This window comes from Petromyzon marinus, chromosome 85, assembly GCF_048934315.1.
Source record: "Petromyzon marinus isolate PM22_M1 ecotype Great Lakes invasive population chromosome 85, UKy_Petmar_22M1.pri1.0, whole genome shotgun sequence".
Taxonomy (NCBI): domain Eukaryota; kingdom Metazoa; phylum Chordata; class Hyperoartia; order Petromyzontiformes; family Petromyzontidae; genus Petromyzon; species Petromyzon marinus.
In genome coordinates, this window is record NC_133750.1 from 5,624,034 (window position 1) to 5,641,703 (window position 17,670).

General features: G+C 46.8%; 1 protein-coding gene and 1 long non-coding RNA gene across 3 annotated transcripts; one reads left to right on the forward strand and one right to left on the reverse strand.

The window, feature by feature from the left end:
* Nucleotides 1-1,597: 1,597 nt before the first annotated feature.
* LOC142907926 (uncharacterized) lies at nucleotides 1,598-8,917 on the forward strand. Its single transcript, XR_012931396.1, has 2 exons — nucleotides 1,598-1,694; nucleotides 8,740-8,917. It is a non-coding gene; the product is annotated as an uncharacterized LOC142907926 (long non-coding RNA).
* Nucleotides 8,918-10,969: 2,052 nt separating this feature from the next.
* LOC116936939 (uncharacterized) lies at nucleotides 10,970-15,158 on the reverse strand. 2 transcript variants are annotated; one of them, XM_076057914.1, is made up of 4 exons: nucleotides 15,010-15,158; nucleotides 14,619-14,692; nucleotides 14,303-14,466; nucleotides 10,970-13,586 (listed from the first exon to the last, which is right to left on the reverse strand). In XM_076057914.1, the coding sequence occupies exon 4, from the start codon at nucleotides 13,546-13,548 to the stop codon at nucleotides 12,136-12,138; it is 1,413 nt and encodes a 470-aa protein (XP_075914029.1). In that variant the 5' UTR covers nucleotides 13,549-13,586; nucleotides 14,303-14,466; nucleotides 14,619-14,692; nucleotides 15,010-15,158; the 3' UTR covers nucleotides 10,970-12,135. The 2 variants fall into 2 exon arrangements, with proteins under 2 accessions (XP_075914029.1, XP_075914030.1); XM_076057915.1 differs by lacking the exons at nucleotides 14,303-14,466; nucleotides 14,619-14,692 and having other exon boundaries at nucleotides 15,010-15,134.
* Nucleotides 15,159-17,670: the final 2,512 nt, after the last annotated feature.

Here is a 17,670-nt window from a genome sequence, read left to right on the forward strand (position 1 = left end):
GCCAGGTTCAACAGCAACTCTTCAGAACAACAACGCTCTCAACGTTTTGGTGTCGACAAATGAACAAGTATCCAGTTATTGCTAAGAAAGCCCTGGATTTTTTTATACCATTTGTTACAACATATCTTTGTGAGCAATCCTTTTCAAGGATACTGGACATAAAAACGAAGAAAAGGAACAGACTTTGCTGTGAAAATGACATGAGAGTGGCACTTGCCAAGGTGAAGCCACGCATATCTGAACTGATCTCTCAAAGGCAACAGCAGAAGTCACATTGATTTCCAGGTATGTAATTTGTTGTGAGTTTATGCATTGTGTTGGTTTTATTCTTTGAACAAGGTAATGTTCATGCACGGCTCATTTTGTGTACCAGTAAAAAACATATCTATGTCTTGAATTTGAAAAAAATCACATTTTATTTTTCACTAAAGAGGGGTTCGGTGAATGCGCATATGAAACTGGTGGGGTTCGGTACCTCCAACAAGGTTAAGAACCACTGCTCTAGAATCATTTGCAATTTTCTTCATTAACTTCCTTGCATTCAATTGTAATCGCGGAAGTGACGCTCCTCATATCTATCAACATACCTAAGCTCATGTGGCCATTGTGCTTAAGCCTAAGTAGGAATGTGCATTTCACTGCATCATTGTTCACTTCCGTTTGAATATGGATTGGCATCTTCTTGAATAATTATGTGCATGTTATTAGTTTGCACATTGTACGAACACAAGGAATGCGTTCCAATGCGAACACGCACGATTGTACCTGCATACATATACACATACTTATACGGGTTTTCATTCTCAGATGAAGAGCCACTCCATGTTGTTTGGCATTCCCCTGCCACGAATAAAGTTCCGTATTAACAACCTTCAACTTCATCGGCGTTCACGGTCGGTAACGCTGTGGTGGATAAGAGCAATGTCCTTGTGGGAAGTCTCGTAGCCACCACAGCGGCCCACGAGGTCTCTGGACTGGTGCGAGGTTGCTGGTAACCCTCCAAATTCAATGCAATTACCGTAACAAAAACACGTCCAAAATATAAAACACGTGCAGAAATATTGAACACATACACAAGAGTATACATACACACTGAAGACTAAAAATGTATGATTGATTTTTTTGCGGTACGTTATGTTAATCCAAATAAAACTCTATATCTTTATGTTGATAATTCAGACTGTGTATCGGTTTTAAATCCTGAAAATATTACAGCAGTGTAGAGGACATTGCGGGGTGAATATTAGCAAATTAACAGGAAGCACAGAATATTGCATGGAAATGTACATCTTTATTCAAACAGAAGCATTAAATTATGCAGTGGGATGTACATACTTATTCAGGTTTAAGTTCAATGTGCCAGATTAGCTAAGCTACGTTGATTGATATGCGGATTGTTAATGTAAAAATTAACAACTGAATGCAAAGTCCATGATAGGCCAAGTCGAGAACAAAGGATTTGGATGCGAGAGGGAAGTTATAAGTGGCTTAAAATCAGACCTCAAGACCATTTTGAGAGGGATTTTTCTGAGGATAGACGCTCGACTCATCGCTCTGCAGATTACCCTTTTCCTGCGAGACCCAGACTGGCGAGCACGATTGCTTGGTGACTGGTTGGCGACTTTGCTTCGGGAGAGTTCGTGGCGATCTCTTTAGACGGGTTACAGGGTCATCGATACACCGTGCATCAACAAGTAAGTGTCTTTGTGAGTGGATAACCTGGTAATCGCGTGTGTAGTCCGACTTACGAGACGTTACTGTGTCTCGGTTGGACGTTCGTGAGAGTTTGCTTTTTGGCGATTTGAGCCACGCAGCTTAGAGGGCGCCGTTAACTCTCAACAACACCCGCGACTGTTACTCTGCTCTGTGGAATCAGTCACATGGAGCAGATTAACTCTCCACAGTGCCACGCACACACGGGCGAGAAGCCGTTCAATTGCTCTGTGTGTGGGAAGGCATTTTCACGGAAATCAAATCTTCAGTCACCAAAAAACCCATACAAGCGAGAAGCCATTCCATTGTTCTGTGTGTGAAGGCATTTTCGCGGAAATCAACTATTAACAGACACCAGAAAACACACACGGGTGAGAAGCCATTCAATTGTTCTCCGTTGGAGAGGACACGGTCATCACCCCGAAACAAGCATGCGAAGATGCGCATTGAGAGGGAAGTGAGATCAAAAGGTGAAATGCAAAGTGCTGCAGTGAGTCCTGAACAAAATGCATCTGTTGAACCTATACAGGTGGATCCTGAGAGATGCCTGGATGTAGTGGATGTAATGACTCCTGGCAACAATTCCTCTTTCGACCTCATGCAGTTGGATCCCGAGAGATTGCTGGATGTCATGAGCCCTGACCACAATTCCTCTTTCGACCCCATGCAGGTGGATGCTGAGAAATCGCTGCTGGAGTGGCTGTAGTGTCAAAGTTTTGAGGACTTCTGTTAACTCTTGAAGTCCTGGAACGTGCATGTTTGTGTCTCTGTTCGATCAATCAATGAGGTACACATTATTACTTCCGTGATTTCCAGTGCTCCAAGCTAGAGCGATGTTGTGAATGCTCTATGATGTGTCCGGAAAAAATGGAATTCCTTTTAAGCTCCAGAAGTGTTCACTTATTTCAGGATGACAACAATTTTATACTTCGATAGATGCGTTGCTTCGTCTGGTGGTTGTATCATCGGCACTGTTAAATGTGTGGTGTTAATGTTCGAAGGTGCAACGTGTTGTCATCTTCTCACAGCTATTTGAGTGTTTAAGTTCCTTCTAGACTTCGTCACGTTAAGGTGGTGCTTTGTAGTCATTTCGGATTACTTGTTGATGTTATGTGATGCACAGTGGTTGTGAGGTGGTCCAATTCCTGATTTTACTCTTGTGACTAAGTGGTTTTGTTGAGCCAAAGTTGGGGACAGACTGTGATCATAAGGGTGCCCGATATTTAAAATATTTTTCTTTATTTTGTTATTGTTTAATAAAACAAACTACTTCAAAGTGTCGGTTTCAGAATGTGCATTCGTTGTTCCTGTGTTTGATGGCTTGGACTTGTGGACGAATGGCTTCAGTCGATAAGTACATCAATTGGGAAGGATTAAGACGTACACGTGTTTAATTTTGAGAATATTTTATGACTGTTGAATTAATAAAAGTGAAATAAATTTCCCAGTTACTTAACTGTTTGAAAAAGCGAATTAATAAAGATTTTGACGCGAGTTTTGACGTTGATATTGTTACAGATTAATAAAGACCTGATTTGTTTTTAAAGATGACTGATCGTACATTATTGCTACCATTTCCTTCCTTAAAAAGAATATGGACGAGTAGACACGACTGTATATATATACAGCGGTGTGCATTCACACACGAGTGTGCATATACAGGGGTGTACATACATACAGGCATACAACGCAGTGTACATACACAGCAGTGTACGAACACAAAGATTGCGTTCCACTGTATTCTTCCTGAAGTCCACAACCATCTCAACTGTCTTTAGAGCATTTAGCTCTAAGTTGTTCTGGCTACACCAGGTCACCAGGTTGTCAGCTTCCCACCTATAGTCAGACTCATCCCCACCAGAGATCAGCCCAATGAGGGTGGTGTCGTCCACAAACTTCAAGAGTTTGACAGACAGATGATTGGAGGTGCAGCTGTTGGTATACAGGGAGAAGAGCAGTGGGGAAAGGACGCAGCCCTGAGGAGTTCCGGTGCTGATGGACCTGGAGTCAGATTTGTGTTCCCAGCTTAACCCACTGCTTCCTGTCAGACAGGAAGACTGTGATCCACCTGCAGGTGGAGTCGGGCACGTTCAGCTGGGAGAGCTTGTCCTGAAGCAGGGCAGGGATGATGGTGTTGAAGGCAGAGCTGAAGTCCACAAACAGGATCCTGGCGCAGGATGCTGGGGCGTCCAGATGCTTTAGGGTGAAGTGGAGGGCCATGTTAACTGCGTCGTCCACAGACCTGTTGGCTCTGTAGGCAAACTGAAGGGGGTCCAGGAGTGGGTCTGTGATGGCTTTAAGGTGTGCCAGGACCAGGCGCTCAAAAGACTTCATTACCACAGAGGTAAGGGTGACCGGTCTATAATCATTTAGTCCTGTTGGCCTTAGCTTTTTGGGCACAGGGATGATGGTGGAGGACTTGAGACAGGCTGGTACATGGCATGTCTCCACGGAGGTGTTAAAGATGTTGGTGAACACCGGAGACAGCTGGTCAGTGCAGTGCCTGAGGGTGGCTGGAGAGACAGAGTCCGACCCGGCTGCTTTGTGTGGATTCAGCCTCTTGAAAAGTCTATTAACGTCTCCCTCCTGAAAGGAGAGAATCGTCTCTGTAGTATGGGTGGGGGGTGGGGCCTCTTGGGTGGGAAGGGGTGGTTCAGGACAGTCCAATTGTCTTTCAAATCTACAGTAGAACTCGTTCAGGTCGTTGGCTAGGCGGGAGTCGTTAGTGGTGTGGGGGGCTCTGGGTTTGTAGTTGGTGCTCTGCCTGAGCCCTCTCCAGACAGAAGCAGCGTCGTTAGTAGAGAACTGGTGTTTTAGTCTCTCTGAGTACAGTCGTTTAGCCTCTCTCACCGCTTTGCTAAACCTGTTCTTCGACTCCTTGAATCTGTCTCTATCTCCACTCCTAAACGCTTCCTCCTTCTCCAACCTCAACCTTCTGAGCTTTGCTGAGAACCAGGGCTTATTGTTGTTAAAGTTCACCCTGGTACGTGTTGGGATACAGCAGTCCTCACAGAAGCTGATGTAGGACGTCACAGCCTCTGTGAGTTCATCCAGACTATTGGTAGCAGTCGTGAACATATCCCAGTCAGTACAGTCTAAGCACGCCTGCAAATCTTCCACAGCCTCACTGGTCCACTGTTTAGATGTCCTCACAGCAGCTTTACAGAGTTTTAGTTTCTGCCTGTATGCAGGAATCAGGTGGACCATGGCATGGTCAGAGTGTCCTAGTGCTGCTCGGGGGACGGCGTGGTAGGCTCTACTGACTGTAGTGTAGCAGTGATCCAGAGTGTTCCCTTCTCTGGTTGGGCATTTAATGAATTGTATGTATTTGGGGAGTTCGTGGCTGAGATTACCTTTGTTAAAGTCGCCAAGTACGATAACCAACGAATCTGGATTTGCTCGCTCCACACTCAGAATCTGATCGGCGAGCATGCGTTGGGCCTCTTTAACCTGAGGACAAGGCGGCAAATAAACTCCGACCAAAATGAGCGACGCGAACTAGCGAGGCGAGTAAAACGGTTTACAGGTTATAAAAATTGATTCAAGGAGTGGAGAACAATGTTGCAGAATCACTGTGACATCTACACACCAGCCACTGTTAATGTAAAAACAAATACCACCGCCTTTCGTCTTGCCGGAGAGCGCTATGTCATGATCCGATCTTACAAGATGGAATCCTGCTAGTTGTAACGAGGTGTCCGGAATCAAATCACACAGCCATGTTTCTGTGAAGCACAAAACAGAAGCTGAAAGAAAGTCTTTGTTTTTTACCACCAGTAGCTGAAGTTCATCCATTGTGTTGTACAGTGAACGTACGTTGGAGAGGAAAAAGCTCGGAAGCACTGTTCGGATCTCGCGTCTACGTAGCCGCACTAGAGCCCCCGACCGTTTACCCCTTGGGCGGCGTTTCGCTGCTTGAGCAAAGCCTAGCGCGGCATTGACTAGAATGCCTACTAATTCTGCCGCTGGAAGCAGAAAAGTAGGAATTAAATCCACAGGAGTTGTTTCCCTGATATTTAAAAGTTCGTCTCTTGTTAGAGAACTCCGAAAATCTTGGCAAAACACTGAATTGACAGACAAAACAAGACAAAACAGGGCGCACCGACCGGCTGAGGCTACCATCATCGGCCCCATCTTCGCACCAGCACGGGTGTGTTGAACAGTAGGACTCTCTCACCAGCACAGGTGTGATGAATAGTAGGCCCCTCTCACCAGCACGGGTGTGCTGAACAGCAGGCCCCTCTCAGCAGCACGGGTGTGCTGAACAGCAGGCCCCTCTCACCAGCATGGGTGTGATGAACAGTAGGCCTCTCTCACCAGCACGGGTGTGCTGAACAGCAGGCCCCTCTCACCAGCACGGGTGTGCTGAACAGTAGGCACCTCAACACGGGTGTGCTGAACAGCAGGCCTCTCTCACCAGCACGGGTGTGCTGAACAGCAGGCCCCTCAACAGCAGGCCTCTCTCACCAGCACGGGTGTGCTGAACAGCAGGCCCCTCAACACGGGTGTGCTGAACAGCAGGCCTCTCTCACCAGCACGGGTGTGCTGAACAGCAGGCCCCTCAACAGCAGGCCTCTTTCACCAGCGCAGGTGTGCTGAACAGCAGGCCTCTCAACACGGGTGTGCTGAACAGCAGGCCCCTCAACACGGGTGTGCTGAACAGCAGGCCTCTCTCACCAGCACGGGTGTGCTGAACAGCAGGCCCCTCAACAGCAGGCCTCTCTCACCAGCACAGGTGTGCTGAACAGCAGGCCCCTCAACACGGGTGTGCTGAACAGCAGGCCTCTCTCACCAGCACGGGTGTGCTGAACAGCAGGCCCCTCAACAGCAGGCCTCTCTCACCAGCACGGGTGTGCTGAACAGCAGGCCCCTCAACACGGGTGTGCTGAACAGCAGGCCTCTCTCACCAGCACGGGTGTGCTGAACAGCAGGCCCCTCAACAGCAGGCCTCTCTCACCAGCACGGGTGTGCTGAACAGCAGGCCCCTCAACACGGGTGTGCTGAACAGCAGGCCTCTCTCACCAGCACGGGTGTGCTGAACAGCAGGCCCCTCAACAGCAGGCCTCTTTCACCAGCGCAGGTGTGCTGAACAGCAGGCCTCTCAACACGGGTGTGCTGAACAGCAGGCCCCTCAACACGGGTGTGCTGAGCAGCAGGCCTCTCACCAGCACGGGTGTGCTGAACAGCAGGCCTCTCTCACCAGCACGGGTGTGCTGAACAGCAGGCCCCTCAACAGCAGGCCTCTCTCACCAGCACGAGTGTGCTGAACAGCAGGCCCCTCAACACGGGTGTGCTGAACAGCAGGCCTCTCTCACCAGCACGGGTGTGCTGAACAGCAGGCCCCTCAACAGCAGGCCTCTCTCACCAGCACGGGTGTGCTGAACAGCAGGCCCCTCAACACGGGTGTGCTGAACAGCAGGCCTCTCTCACCAGCACGGGTGTGCTGAACAGCAGGCCCCTCAACAGCAGGCCTCTTTCACCAGCGCAGGTGTGCTGAACAGCAGGCCTCTCAACACGGGTGTGCTGAACAGCAGGCCCCTCAACACGGGTGTGCTGAACAGCAGGCCTCTCTCACCAGCACGGGTGTGCTGAACAGCAACCCCCTCAACAGCAGGCCTCTCTCACCAGCGCAGGTGTGCTGAACAGCAGGCCCCTCAACAGCAGGCCCCTCTCACCAGCATGGGTGTGCTGAACAGCAGGCCCCTCAACACGGGTGTGCTGAGCAGCAGGCCTCTCTCACCAGCACGGGTGTGCTGAACAGCAGGCCCCTCTCACCAGCACGGGTGTGCTGAACAGCAGGCCCCTCAACATGGGTGTGCTGAACAGCAGGCCTCTCTCACCAGCACGGGTGTGATGAACAGCAGGTCCTTCAACAGCAGGCCTCTCCCACCAGCACGGGTGTGATGAACAGCAGGCCTCTCAACACGGGTGTGCTGAACAGCAGGCCTCTCTCACCAGCACGGGTGTGCTGAACAGCAGGCCCCTCAACAGCAGGCCTCTTTCACCAGCGCAGGTGTGCTGAACAGCAGGCCTCTCAACACGGGTGTGCTGAACAGCAGGCCCCTCAACACGGGTGTGCTGAACAGCAGGCCTCTCTCACCAGCGCAGGTGTGCTGAACAGCAGGCCCCTCAACAGCAGGCCCCTCTCACCAGCATGGGTGTGCTGAACAGCAGGCCCCTCAACACGGGTGTGCTGAGCAGCAGGCCTCTCTCACCAGCACGGGTGTGCTCAACAGCAGGCCCCTCTCACCAGCACGGGTGTGCTGAACAGCAGGCCCCTCAACATGGGTGTGCTGAACAGCAGGCCTCTCTCACCAGCACGGGTGTGATGAACAGCAGGCCCCTCAACAGCAGGCCTCTCCCACCAGCACGGGTGTGATGAACAGCAGGCCTCTCAACACGGGTGTGCTGAACAGCAGGCCCCTCAACACGGGTGTGCTGAACAGCAGGCGTCTCCCACCAGCACGGGTGTGCTGAACAGCAGGCCCCTCAACACGGGTGTGCTGAACAGCAGGCCTCTCCCACCAGCACGGGTGTGTTGAACAGCAGGCCTCTCTCACCAACACGAGTGTATTGAACAGCAGGCCCCTCTCAAGACAAAACAGGGCACACCAACCGGCCGAGGCTGCCATCATCGGGGCCATCTTGTGGGTGATGAACAGTATATGCACTGCCTCGCCCCCTTGCGGTGAAATCAACTCTTAACAGTCACCAGAAAACACACACTAGCGAGAAGCCATTCAATTGTTCTCCGTTGGAGAGGATAAGCTCATCACCCCGAACAAGCATGCGAAGATCCGCAATGAGAGGGAAGTGAGATCAAAAGGTGTAATGCAAAGTGCTGCAGTGAGTCCTGAACAAAATGCATCTGTCGACCCTATACATTTGAATCCTGAGAGATGCCTGGATGTAGTGGATGTAATGACTCCTGGCAACAATTCCTCTTTCGACCTCATGCAGTTGGATCCTGAGAGATTGCTGGATGTAATGAGCCCTGACGACAATTCCTCTTTCGACCCCATGCAGGTGGATACTGAGAAATGGCTGCTGGAGTGGCTGGAGGGTCAAAGTATTGAGTACTTCTGTTAACTCTTGAAGTCCTGGAACGTGCATGTTTGTGTCTCTGTTAGATCAATCAATTTGGTACACATTATTACTTCCGTGATTTCCAGTACTCCAAGCTCTAGTGATGTTGTGAATGCTCTATGGTGTGTTCAAAAAAAAAGTCTTCCTTTTAAGTTCCAGAAGTGTTCCCTTATTTCAGGATGACAACAATTTTATACTTCGATAGATGCGTTGCTTTGTCTGGTGGTTGTATCATCGGCACTGTTAAATGTGTGGTGTTTATGGTAGAAGGTGCCACGTGTTGTCATCTTCTCACAGCTACTTGAGTGTTGAAGTTCCTTCTAGACTTCGTCACGTTAAGGTGGTGCTTTGTGGTCATATCGGATTACTTGTTGATGTGGTGTGATCCACAGTGGTTGTGAGGTGGTCCAATTCCTGATTTTACTCTCGTGACTAAGTAGTCTTGTTGAGCTAAAGTGGGAGAAAGACTGTGATCATAACGTTGCCATATATTTTAAACATTTTTCTTCAATTTTCTTTATCGTTTAATTAAGAAAACTACTTCAAAGTGGCTGTTTCGGAATGTGCGTTCGTCGTTCCTGTGTATGATGGCTTGGACTTGTGGACAAATGGCTTCAGTCGACAAGGACGTCAATTGGGAAGGATAAAGACGTTCACGTGTTTTATTTTGGGAATATTTCATGACTGTTGAATTAATGAAAGTGAAATTATTTTCATAGTTCCTTAACTTGTTTGAAAAAGCGAATTAATAAAGATTTTTATGCGAGTTTTAACGTTGAAATTGTTGCAGATTAATAAAGTCCTGATTTGTATTTAAAGATGACTGATCGTACACTATTGCTACCATTTCCTTCCTTAAAAAGAACATGGCCGAGTAGACATGCACACACGAGTGTGCATCCTAACACAACTGTATATATATACAGCGGTGTGCATTCACACACGAGTGTGCATATACAGGGGTGACCATAGATACAGACATACAACGCAGTGTACATACACAGCAGTGTACGAACAGAAGGATTGCGTTCCACTGCAAACACGCACGATTGTACCTTCCTACATACACATACGTAAAGGGCTTTTTTTTTCTCTGAAGAGCTACTCCATGTTGTTTGGCATTCTCCTGACACGAATAAAGTTCTGTATTAACAACCTTCAACCTCATCGGCGTTCCCGGTCGGTAAAGCTGTGGTGGATAAGAGCAATGTCCTTGCAGACTATACGGGGGATTTTTGTCTTTGTGTTGGGAGCAAGTTTGAGTGGCGTGTAGCCGTGGGAGCTGAACGGGCGCGTGCTGCTACTGACAGTCGTTGATTACGGTGGGACAGACGCTGATAGACACACACAGACAAGACAGGCGGACAGACACAGACAAGAGGAACACAGAGACAGAGACGACAAAGACAGAGATACAGGCAGAGAGAGACACAGAGGCGAACAGAGACACAGACGGACAGAGAGATGTTGAACACACTTAACTCGCTCCATTGAAAGAGATTCCTCGATCTTTGCCCATCCCAGGAAGTCGTTCTAGTTTCTATTTATTTCATTGTGTGGTGTGTACGTGTAAGCAATGTGGGATATCGATGTAAACAGCTATGAACAAGATCAGCAGACAAGACGTCTTTCATATTCTTTGGTTCTTTCGGTAAAGTCACGTAGGTAGAAAATAAATCACGACTTTTTGATCGCAACACGAGCGGTCGTCCTCAGGTGAAAATATCCAGACATTGTCACATAAGGTGACCCCCACCCCCCACCGTGGCTCGCCCCGCTCAGCTGAGCATTGTTTTAATGCGGTGGGATCACGCAAAATTGATTTCAGTAAGACGAAGGTACTTTGAAAACCCACTGGCTATACTTTTATATAAGCACGCAACTTCATCTGTGATGAACGCTGCACTTTGTCGCTTTCATGCAGGGGGTGCTGTAAACCTACTAGCCACCTGCATGAACGACGGAGGCGCAGGGACAGACGTTCGATCACGTTGGAATCGATCTGCAGACGGCGGTCTTTTCGCACGGCCAGCTCTGTGTCGCCTTATCTCGATCCCGCGATCCCAACCAGGTGAAAGTCCGCATCGAACCGAACCCCTGGCAAGGCCATCTACTTCACGACGAGAGAAAATTCACATGAAATGTCGTTTTCAATTAAGTCTTCCAGATGTAAAATGATATAAGCTTTTAATTAAGAAATAAAATTATCTATTGCAAAAAAAATACAATTCAAAGTTGTTTCATTTTAAAACTTCAAAACGGAGGATCGGGAGCTGGCGTGAATGTGTCGTTAGTGTGCAATTTTTTTCGTGAGTTTCCTGGCCCAATGCCATAGGCGGTCAGGCTTGCTTCAACCCATGGTTGTTAACATCTAGACGTTAATCAGCAAGGAGCATTTCTAGTCCTAGTTAGACAAAATCTACGTCAACACGTAATACAAAATTATAATCCGTGTTGTAGAGAATGTATCTCCTCTACGTGTAACTTTTAAGTGGTATGCCTTGTAACTGATTAATGATCCGAGTGTGCTCCCTATTGCAAAAACAATGAGTTGCTCCAGAGGCAGACGCTTCCTGAAAACACAAAAATACCCTTTGACCTGTATCACAAGAACAACTGGTCTCACCTGAGTTATCTGTACAGGTTACTTCCAAAACACACACTTTGTCCTAACATCACTTAATCAGTGTTTGACCCTTATAGACAAACTGTTACATGTACGCACACAGACAAGTATTTATTCTAAATTACTAACAGTCTAACAAAATTTAATTACTGCACTGAAATATACTGCATCAGGTTACATCGTATTAACAAGAAGCTATTACTACCGTCTGCTTAACAGTGTATGTACAACATACTATTGCGCCATTTAAAACGAGTAGGTCATTGCATGCTGGCGTCTGGGTCAAAATTGATCAAATTCTAAACATTACCTACAAACTCCACAACTAAGATGCCACATCAACCATCGCCCCCTACTGACAGGCTCTTGTCCACATGCAGGCCGGTGCAGGGCCACCACCTTGTGCCACACAGGGGCAGCTGCTACTTGGGATGCTCTTCGAGTGTTTGAAACGAGATACGATACAAAACTCCGAATTGCCAAAGGCAATTAAGCAAGCACCATTTAAATGCAATTATTAGAACATAGTGAATGCTTGGGAGCTTATTGGCTCTCACTCCTGGTTAGAGATCTACCCAACCCACGGGTCCACAAAGACTGGCCGCTCTTACCCTGCAGGTTGAACCCAGGAATTGAGTGTTCAACTTCACATTATTGTCATTAAAGGCCTGTGACAAAGGTGCATCTATTCGAGCGACATCGTCTCAAGCTTACACATCTACCGGGTCTCCATTTGACTTTGTATTGTCTCGGAGGAAGTCCACCCACACCTCCACTTCCACAAACTGCTGGGAGTTGCCTCGCTCTGCCTCACAGTCAGAATACTTCTCCTGCTTCACGTTGCCTCCATCGATGTGAAGGTCCGATTTTGGAGTTGAATCTTCATCTTCACATTTTACCTTCACTTCTTCGCTCTTCACCATCACTTCACATTTCACCTTCACCTCTTCATATTTCACCTTGATACCTTTCAAAGTGTCCAAGCTGGGATTTTCTTCCGGTTCTTGTTTCATGAGGGACGGGCTCATTGCAGCACTTTGACTTTCACAAGCTGATTTCAGACTCCACTCCTTGTGGATCTTCAGATGCTTGTTTGTTCTCTGGTGTCTTTGAAGATGTGGTGACCGTGCAAACGCCATCCTGCACGGAATGCACCTGAAGGGTTTCTCTCCCGTGTGTGTTCTCTGGTGTACATGAAGAGTAGATGAATCTGAAAACGCCTTCTCACACACACTGCACTTGAAGGGTTTCTCTCCTGTGTGAGTTCTCTGGTGTATTACAAGAGTAGATGACTGTGAAAATGCCTTCCTACACACACTGCACTTGAAGGGTTTCTCTCCTGTGTGAGTTCTCTGGTGTATTACAAGAGTATATGACTGTGAAAATGCCTTCCCACACACACTGCACTTGAAGGGTTTCTCTGCTGTGTGAGTTTTCTGGTGTATTACAAGAGTAGATGAATCTGAAAACGCCTTCCCACACACACTGCACTTGAAGGGTTTCTCTCCCGTGTGTGTTCTCTGGTGTACATGAAGAGAAGAAGAATCTGAAAACGCCTTCCTGCACGGAGTGCACTTGAAGGGTTTCTCTCCTGTGTGTGTTCTCTGGTGTTTTTTAAGAGCAAATGGATGTAAAAACGCCTTCCCACACACACTGCACTTGAAGGGTTTTTCTCCCGTGTGTGTTCTCTGGTGTACTACAAGAGTAGATGAACGTGTAAATGCCTTCCCACACACACTGCACTTGAAGGGTTTCTCTCCTGTGTGTGATCTCTGGTGTACATGAAGAGTAGAAGAATCTGAAAATGCCTTCCCGCACGGAGTGCACTTGAAGGGTTTCTCTCCTGTGTGTGTTCTTTGGTGTGTTACAAGAGTAGATGAACGTGCAAACGCCTTCACACACATACTGCACTTGAAGGGTTTCTCTCCTGTGTGTGTTCTCTGGTGTTTTTTAAAAGCAGATGACCATGCAAATTCCTTCCCACACACACTGCACTTGAAGGGTTTCTCTCCTGTGTGAATTCTCTGGTGCCGTGCCAAATGTGCAGGACGATCCGTGCTGAATGCACACCGGTCGCATTGATGCCTTGTGGTACGGAGCTGTGCCGAGTGCCTTTGCTCCATCAGACATTCTCCAGAGGAAGCTACAGAGGAAGCGTCAGCTGCAGACAGAAAAAAAATATATCCATACAGAGGAATGCATATATACACAGTAACACGTGACTTACACGTCTATACTTATTCATATATTCATGGTACAGTGAAAAAGTTTCTCAAATTCATAACACGGGCTGTTATGGCACACAATGAGAGGGCAAATGGTTATAAACGTGCCTGGAAGCCCTAGTATCTTCAAAATAAATATTAACCCAAAACTCCGAGCACACAATTTCGGCTGTCTGGCTACAAAATAAATATTAATAAAAGCTAAATCCAGCTGACATCGCAAAATGTGTTGAAAATAAAAATATTTGTGTCATGCAGAAATGCATAAATGAATGTTCAATCGCAACTTAGAGGTGTGAAGCCAGCCAGGCTCACGATGTCCATGAATGCTGGGATGAACAGATCTGACTTCAGCTGCATGTGTGTGCCGTGTTGACTGTTTCTATTCTTACAAAGAGTTCCAGAGGAAAACAAAAACAAACTATTGTTGTGATATAACCTCCGTGTTCAGAGTTAATAGACTTTAGTGAAAACACAAACTTGACAGTCACACACTGGCATGGTTCACAGGTGGTGGTGTGTCCAGACCCACGCCTGGCCACCTTCACCTGCTCAATATTAATGCTTCCTCACTCCACCAAGTAATTCATTGATGATCAATCAACATCGCCGAGGCTGCCTGTCTCTCTCTCAGTGGTGAGATGTTAACAACCTCTATTGGCATACAGGAAGTCGTGGGTTCGATCCCGATCCTGACGCCTGCTGGATATTTGGAGTTTGTGTGTCTCTCTCTCTCTCTTCCCGTGGTCGCATGGATTTCCCTCCGGATCCTCCGGCTGTCCCCACTCCACATGCAGAGTGAACACCACCACGCGTCTAGAGTGAACACCGCCACGTGTCTAGAGTGAACACCGCCACGCGTCTAGAGTGAACACCGCCACGCGTCTAGAGTGAACACCGCCACGCGTCTAGAGTGAACACCGCCACGCGTCTAGAGTGAACACCACCACCCTGTTGACAAGCCTCACCTCGTTGTTGTTGTTGTTGTGGGCAGGTCGCTTCTGAAAACAAGAGCGGTATAGCAGCTCAACGCGGGCTTGGCCTGGAAGTAAAATTAAATAAAAAACTGTGATTATTTAAAATAAAACAAAGTTACAAAGTGGCCAGCCGTGTGAAGAGAAATTAAACTTTAAGCAAGAGAATTGAAGCAAATGCGATCAGGCGAGGGCAGGAGGCAAGGCCCCGCGTTGTAAAATTCCAACCTGGACATCGCTTCCATGCTCGCTGCTACTCAGTTGACATCCCTACGAGAGAGAGAGCGAGGCTCTACCTCGGTAAACAACAACCACCACAACCACCACCACAACAACCACCACCACCACAACAACCACCACCACAACCGCGATGAGAATTTCTCACCTCGGATTTAAGTGCCAAGGCGGAGTGGCAACTTCCTGTTACCTCGCGACGTCACGCGGCAGCAGGTGACATGACGTCACTTGCGGAGTACGACAACACTCCCCTCCCACGATGAGCGGCTCGAAACTCGCGAAGGCTTTGACAAATAAATTATGTTAATGAGACGCCAGTCACCGGGCGTGGCTTTGCCCAAATAAGGATTGGCACTGGAACATATCGGCAGCGGCCGAGCGGAGGTGTCGTCACGCTCAAGAGCGCCGTGGTCAGGGTGGGTGACATGACGTCACTTGCGAGGCACATGTCCCCCTCGCGTTTGACGCCGATGAGGTCACGCTGAGCGTTGACGTCAGAGAGCGGTGTCAGAGTTCAAGTTTGTTGACAAGGGGAGCGGCAGTGACGTGGTGAGCGCTGCGCTCCGCACCCGACCAGCCGAGTTCCATTCCCGCTCGTGGCCAACACCGCCAGTGACGATTTTCTGAACCGGTCCTGAGCCTCCCCTACGTCGACTCGGCCTCAAACGAGTACCCGGTGCGGTGTGTAAACATCGCCACTAGGGAGACAAAGGCGGCCGGGCGTGGTGCTGGCCACCCACCCCCTCGTGTGCCGTGACGACCTCCACGGGTGCTGCTCGCTATGAACAGCACTTTGTAGATGTTGTGGCTTGGCTCGCCAGCACACCGGTGGCGACTTTTCACGATGAAACTTTCACGCCCATAAAAAACATCGGCATACTTATGCCGATTTTTCGCAAAGTTGGTCCAATTTTCCTAGCTTTATTTTTCAACAAAAAGTGCATTCCTTGGTTGTGTTTAGCCTGAGTAGTCTGTATATTATGTTAAAAAATGGGGAATTTCATGCATGAAATTTTTAAGTAAAAAGATCAAATCGGCATACTTAACCTATGCCGTTCTTGGCCACAATTGGCCAAACTTTCACAGCTTTATTTGTCGTCGAAAGTTAATTCCTCCATTGTATTTAACCTTCGTATGCTATGTATTAGATTACAAGTGGGAAATTTCACGATTACATTTTCACGTCCCAAAAAGAAAATCGGCATACTTATGCAGTTTTAAACGAACATAGCCAATTTTTCATAGCTTTAGATTAAAAGTGGAAAATTTTATGATGAAATGTTCACGTTCCAAAACAGAAAATCGGCATACTAACCTCTGCCGTTTGTGGCTAAAATTGAACTAACTTTTACAGCTTGTATTTTAAAACAAAAAGTGCATTCCTCAGTTGTGTTTAGCCTGAGTAGCCTATATATTACATTAAAAGTGGGAAAGTTCATGAAATTTTGAAGTAAAAAATAAAATCGGCATACTAACCTATGCCGTTTTTGGCCAAAATTGGCCAAACTTTCACAGCTTTATTTTTCGACAAAAGTTAATTCCTCCATTGTATTTAGCCTTAGTATGCTATGTATTAGATTAAAAGTAGAAATTTTCACTGAGAAATGTTCACATCCCAAACAGAAAATTGGCATTTTTGGCTATAATTTGACATTTTTAGAGCTGTATTTTTCAACAAAAAGTGCATTCCTCAGTTGTATTTAGCCTGAAGAGCCGATATATTACATTATAAGTGATAAAAAAAACTTTTAATAACACGCTTTAATGAAATGTACCGTACTAGTAATGGTAGAATTCCACGACTCCAGGAAGTGGACCCGAAGCTTGCCACAACTTAAGGGACCGTGGTGATTTACAGCCAACGTCAGTTGAGCGAAACATAACATATAAAAAATAATTTAAAAAATATATATCTTTTTATGATATAATATAGTATTGTCATCAGTATGACATAAGTTTACCAAGTTTGCAGTCGATACCACATTGGGAAGTGGGTAAAATTTGAGTTACAAGATTTGAGGATACAAGAGTTAATTTAAAGCGTGTAATAATAGAAAGTGGGAAATTTCACCATGAAATTTTGAAGTAAAAAATCAGCAAAGGGGCATACTAACCCATGCCGTTTTTAGCCAGAATTTGTCAAATTTCACAGCTTAATTTTCAAACAAAAAGTTAATTATTCCATTGTATGTAGCCTTAGTATGCTATATATTAGATTAAAAGTGGGACATTTCACGATGCAATTTTCAGGTCCCAAAAATAAATCGGCATTCTCACCAATGCCATTTTTGGCCAAAATTGGCCAAATTTTCATAGCTAAGAAAAAGTTATTCCTCCTTTTGATTAGCATTAGTATGCCGTATATTACTATAAAGGTTGGATATTTCATGAAGACATTTTCACGTCCCAAAAATAAAATTTGCATAACTTTTTTAGGCTAAAAAACCAAATCGGCATACTAACCTATGCTGTTTTTGGACAAAATTGGGTTAGAGTTAGGCTTAGGGGTTAGAGTTAAGTGTTAGGGTTATGCTCAGGGTTTCGGTTAGGGGTTTGAGTTAGGGGTTAGGGGTAGGGGTTAGGAGTTAGGGTTAAAGGTTAGGGTTGGGTTAGAGTAAGGTTAGGGGTTAGGATTTACGTTTAGGGGTAAGGGTTAGGGTTAGAGGTTAGGGTTGGGTTAGGGGTTAGGGTTAGAAGTTAGGGGTTAGGGTTAGGGGGTAGTGTTAGGGGTTAGGGTTAGGGTTATGGTTCGGGGTTAAGGTTGAGTTAGGGTAGGATTAGCGGTTAGGGGTTAGAAGTTATGGTTAGA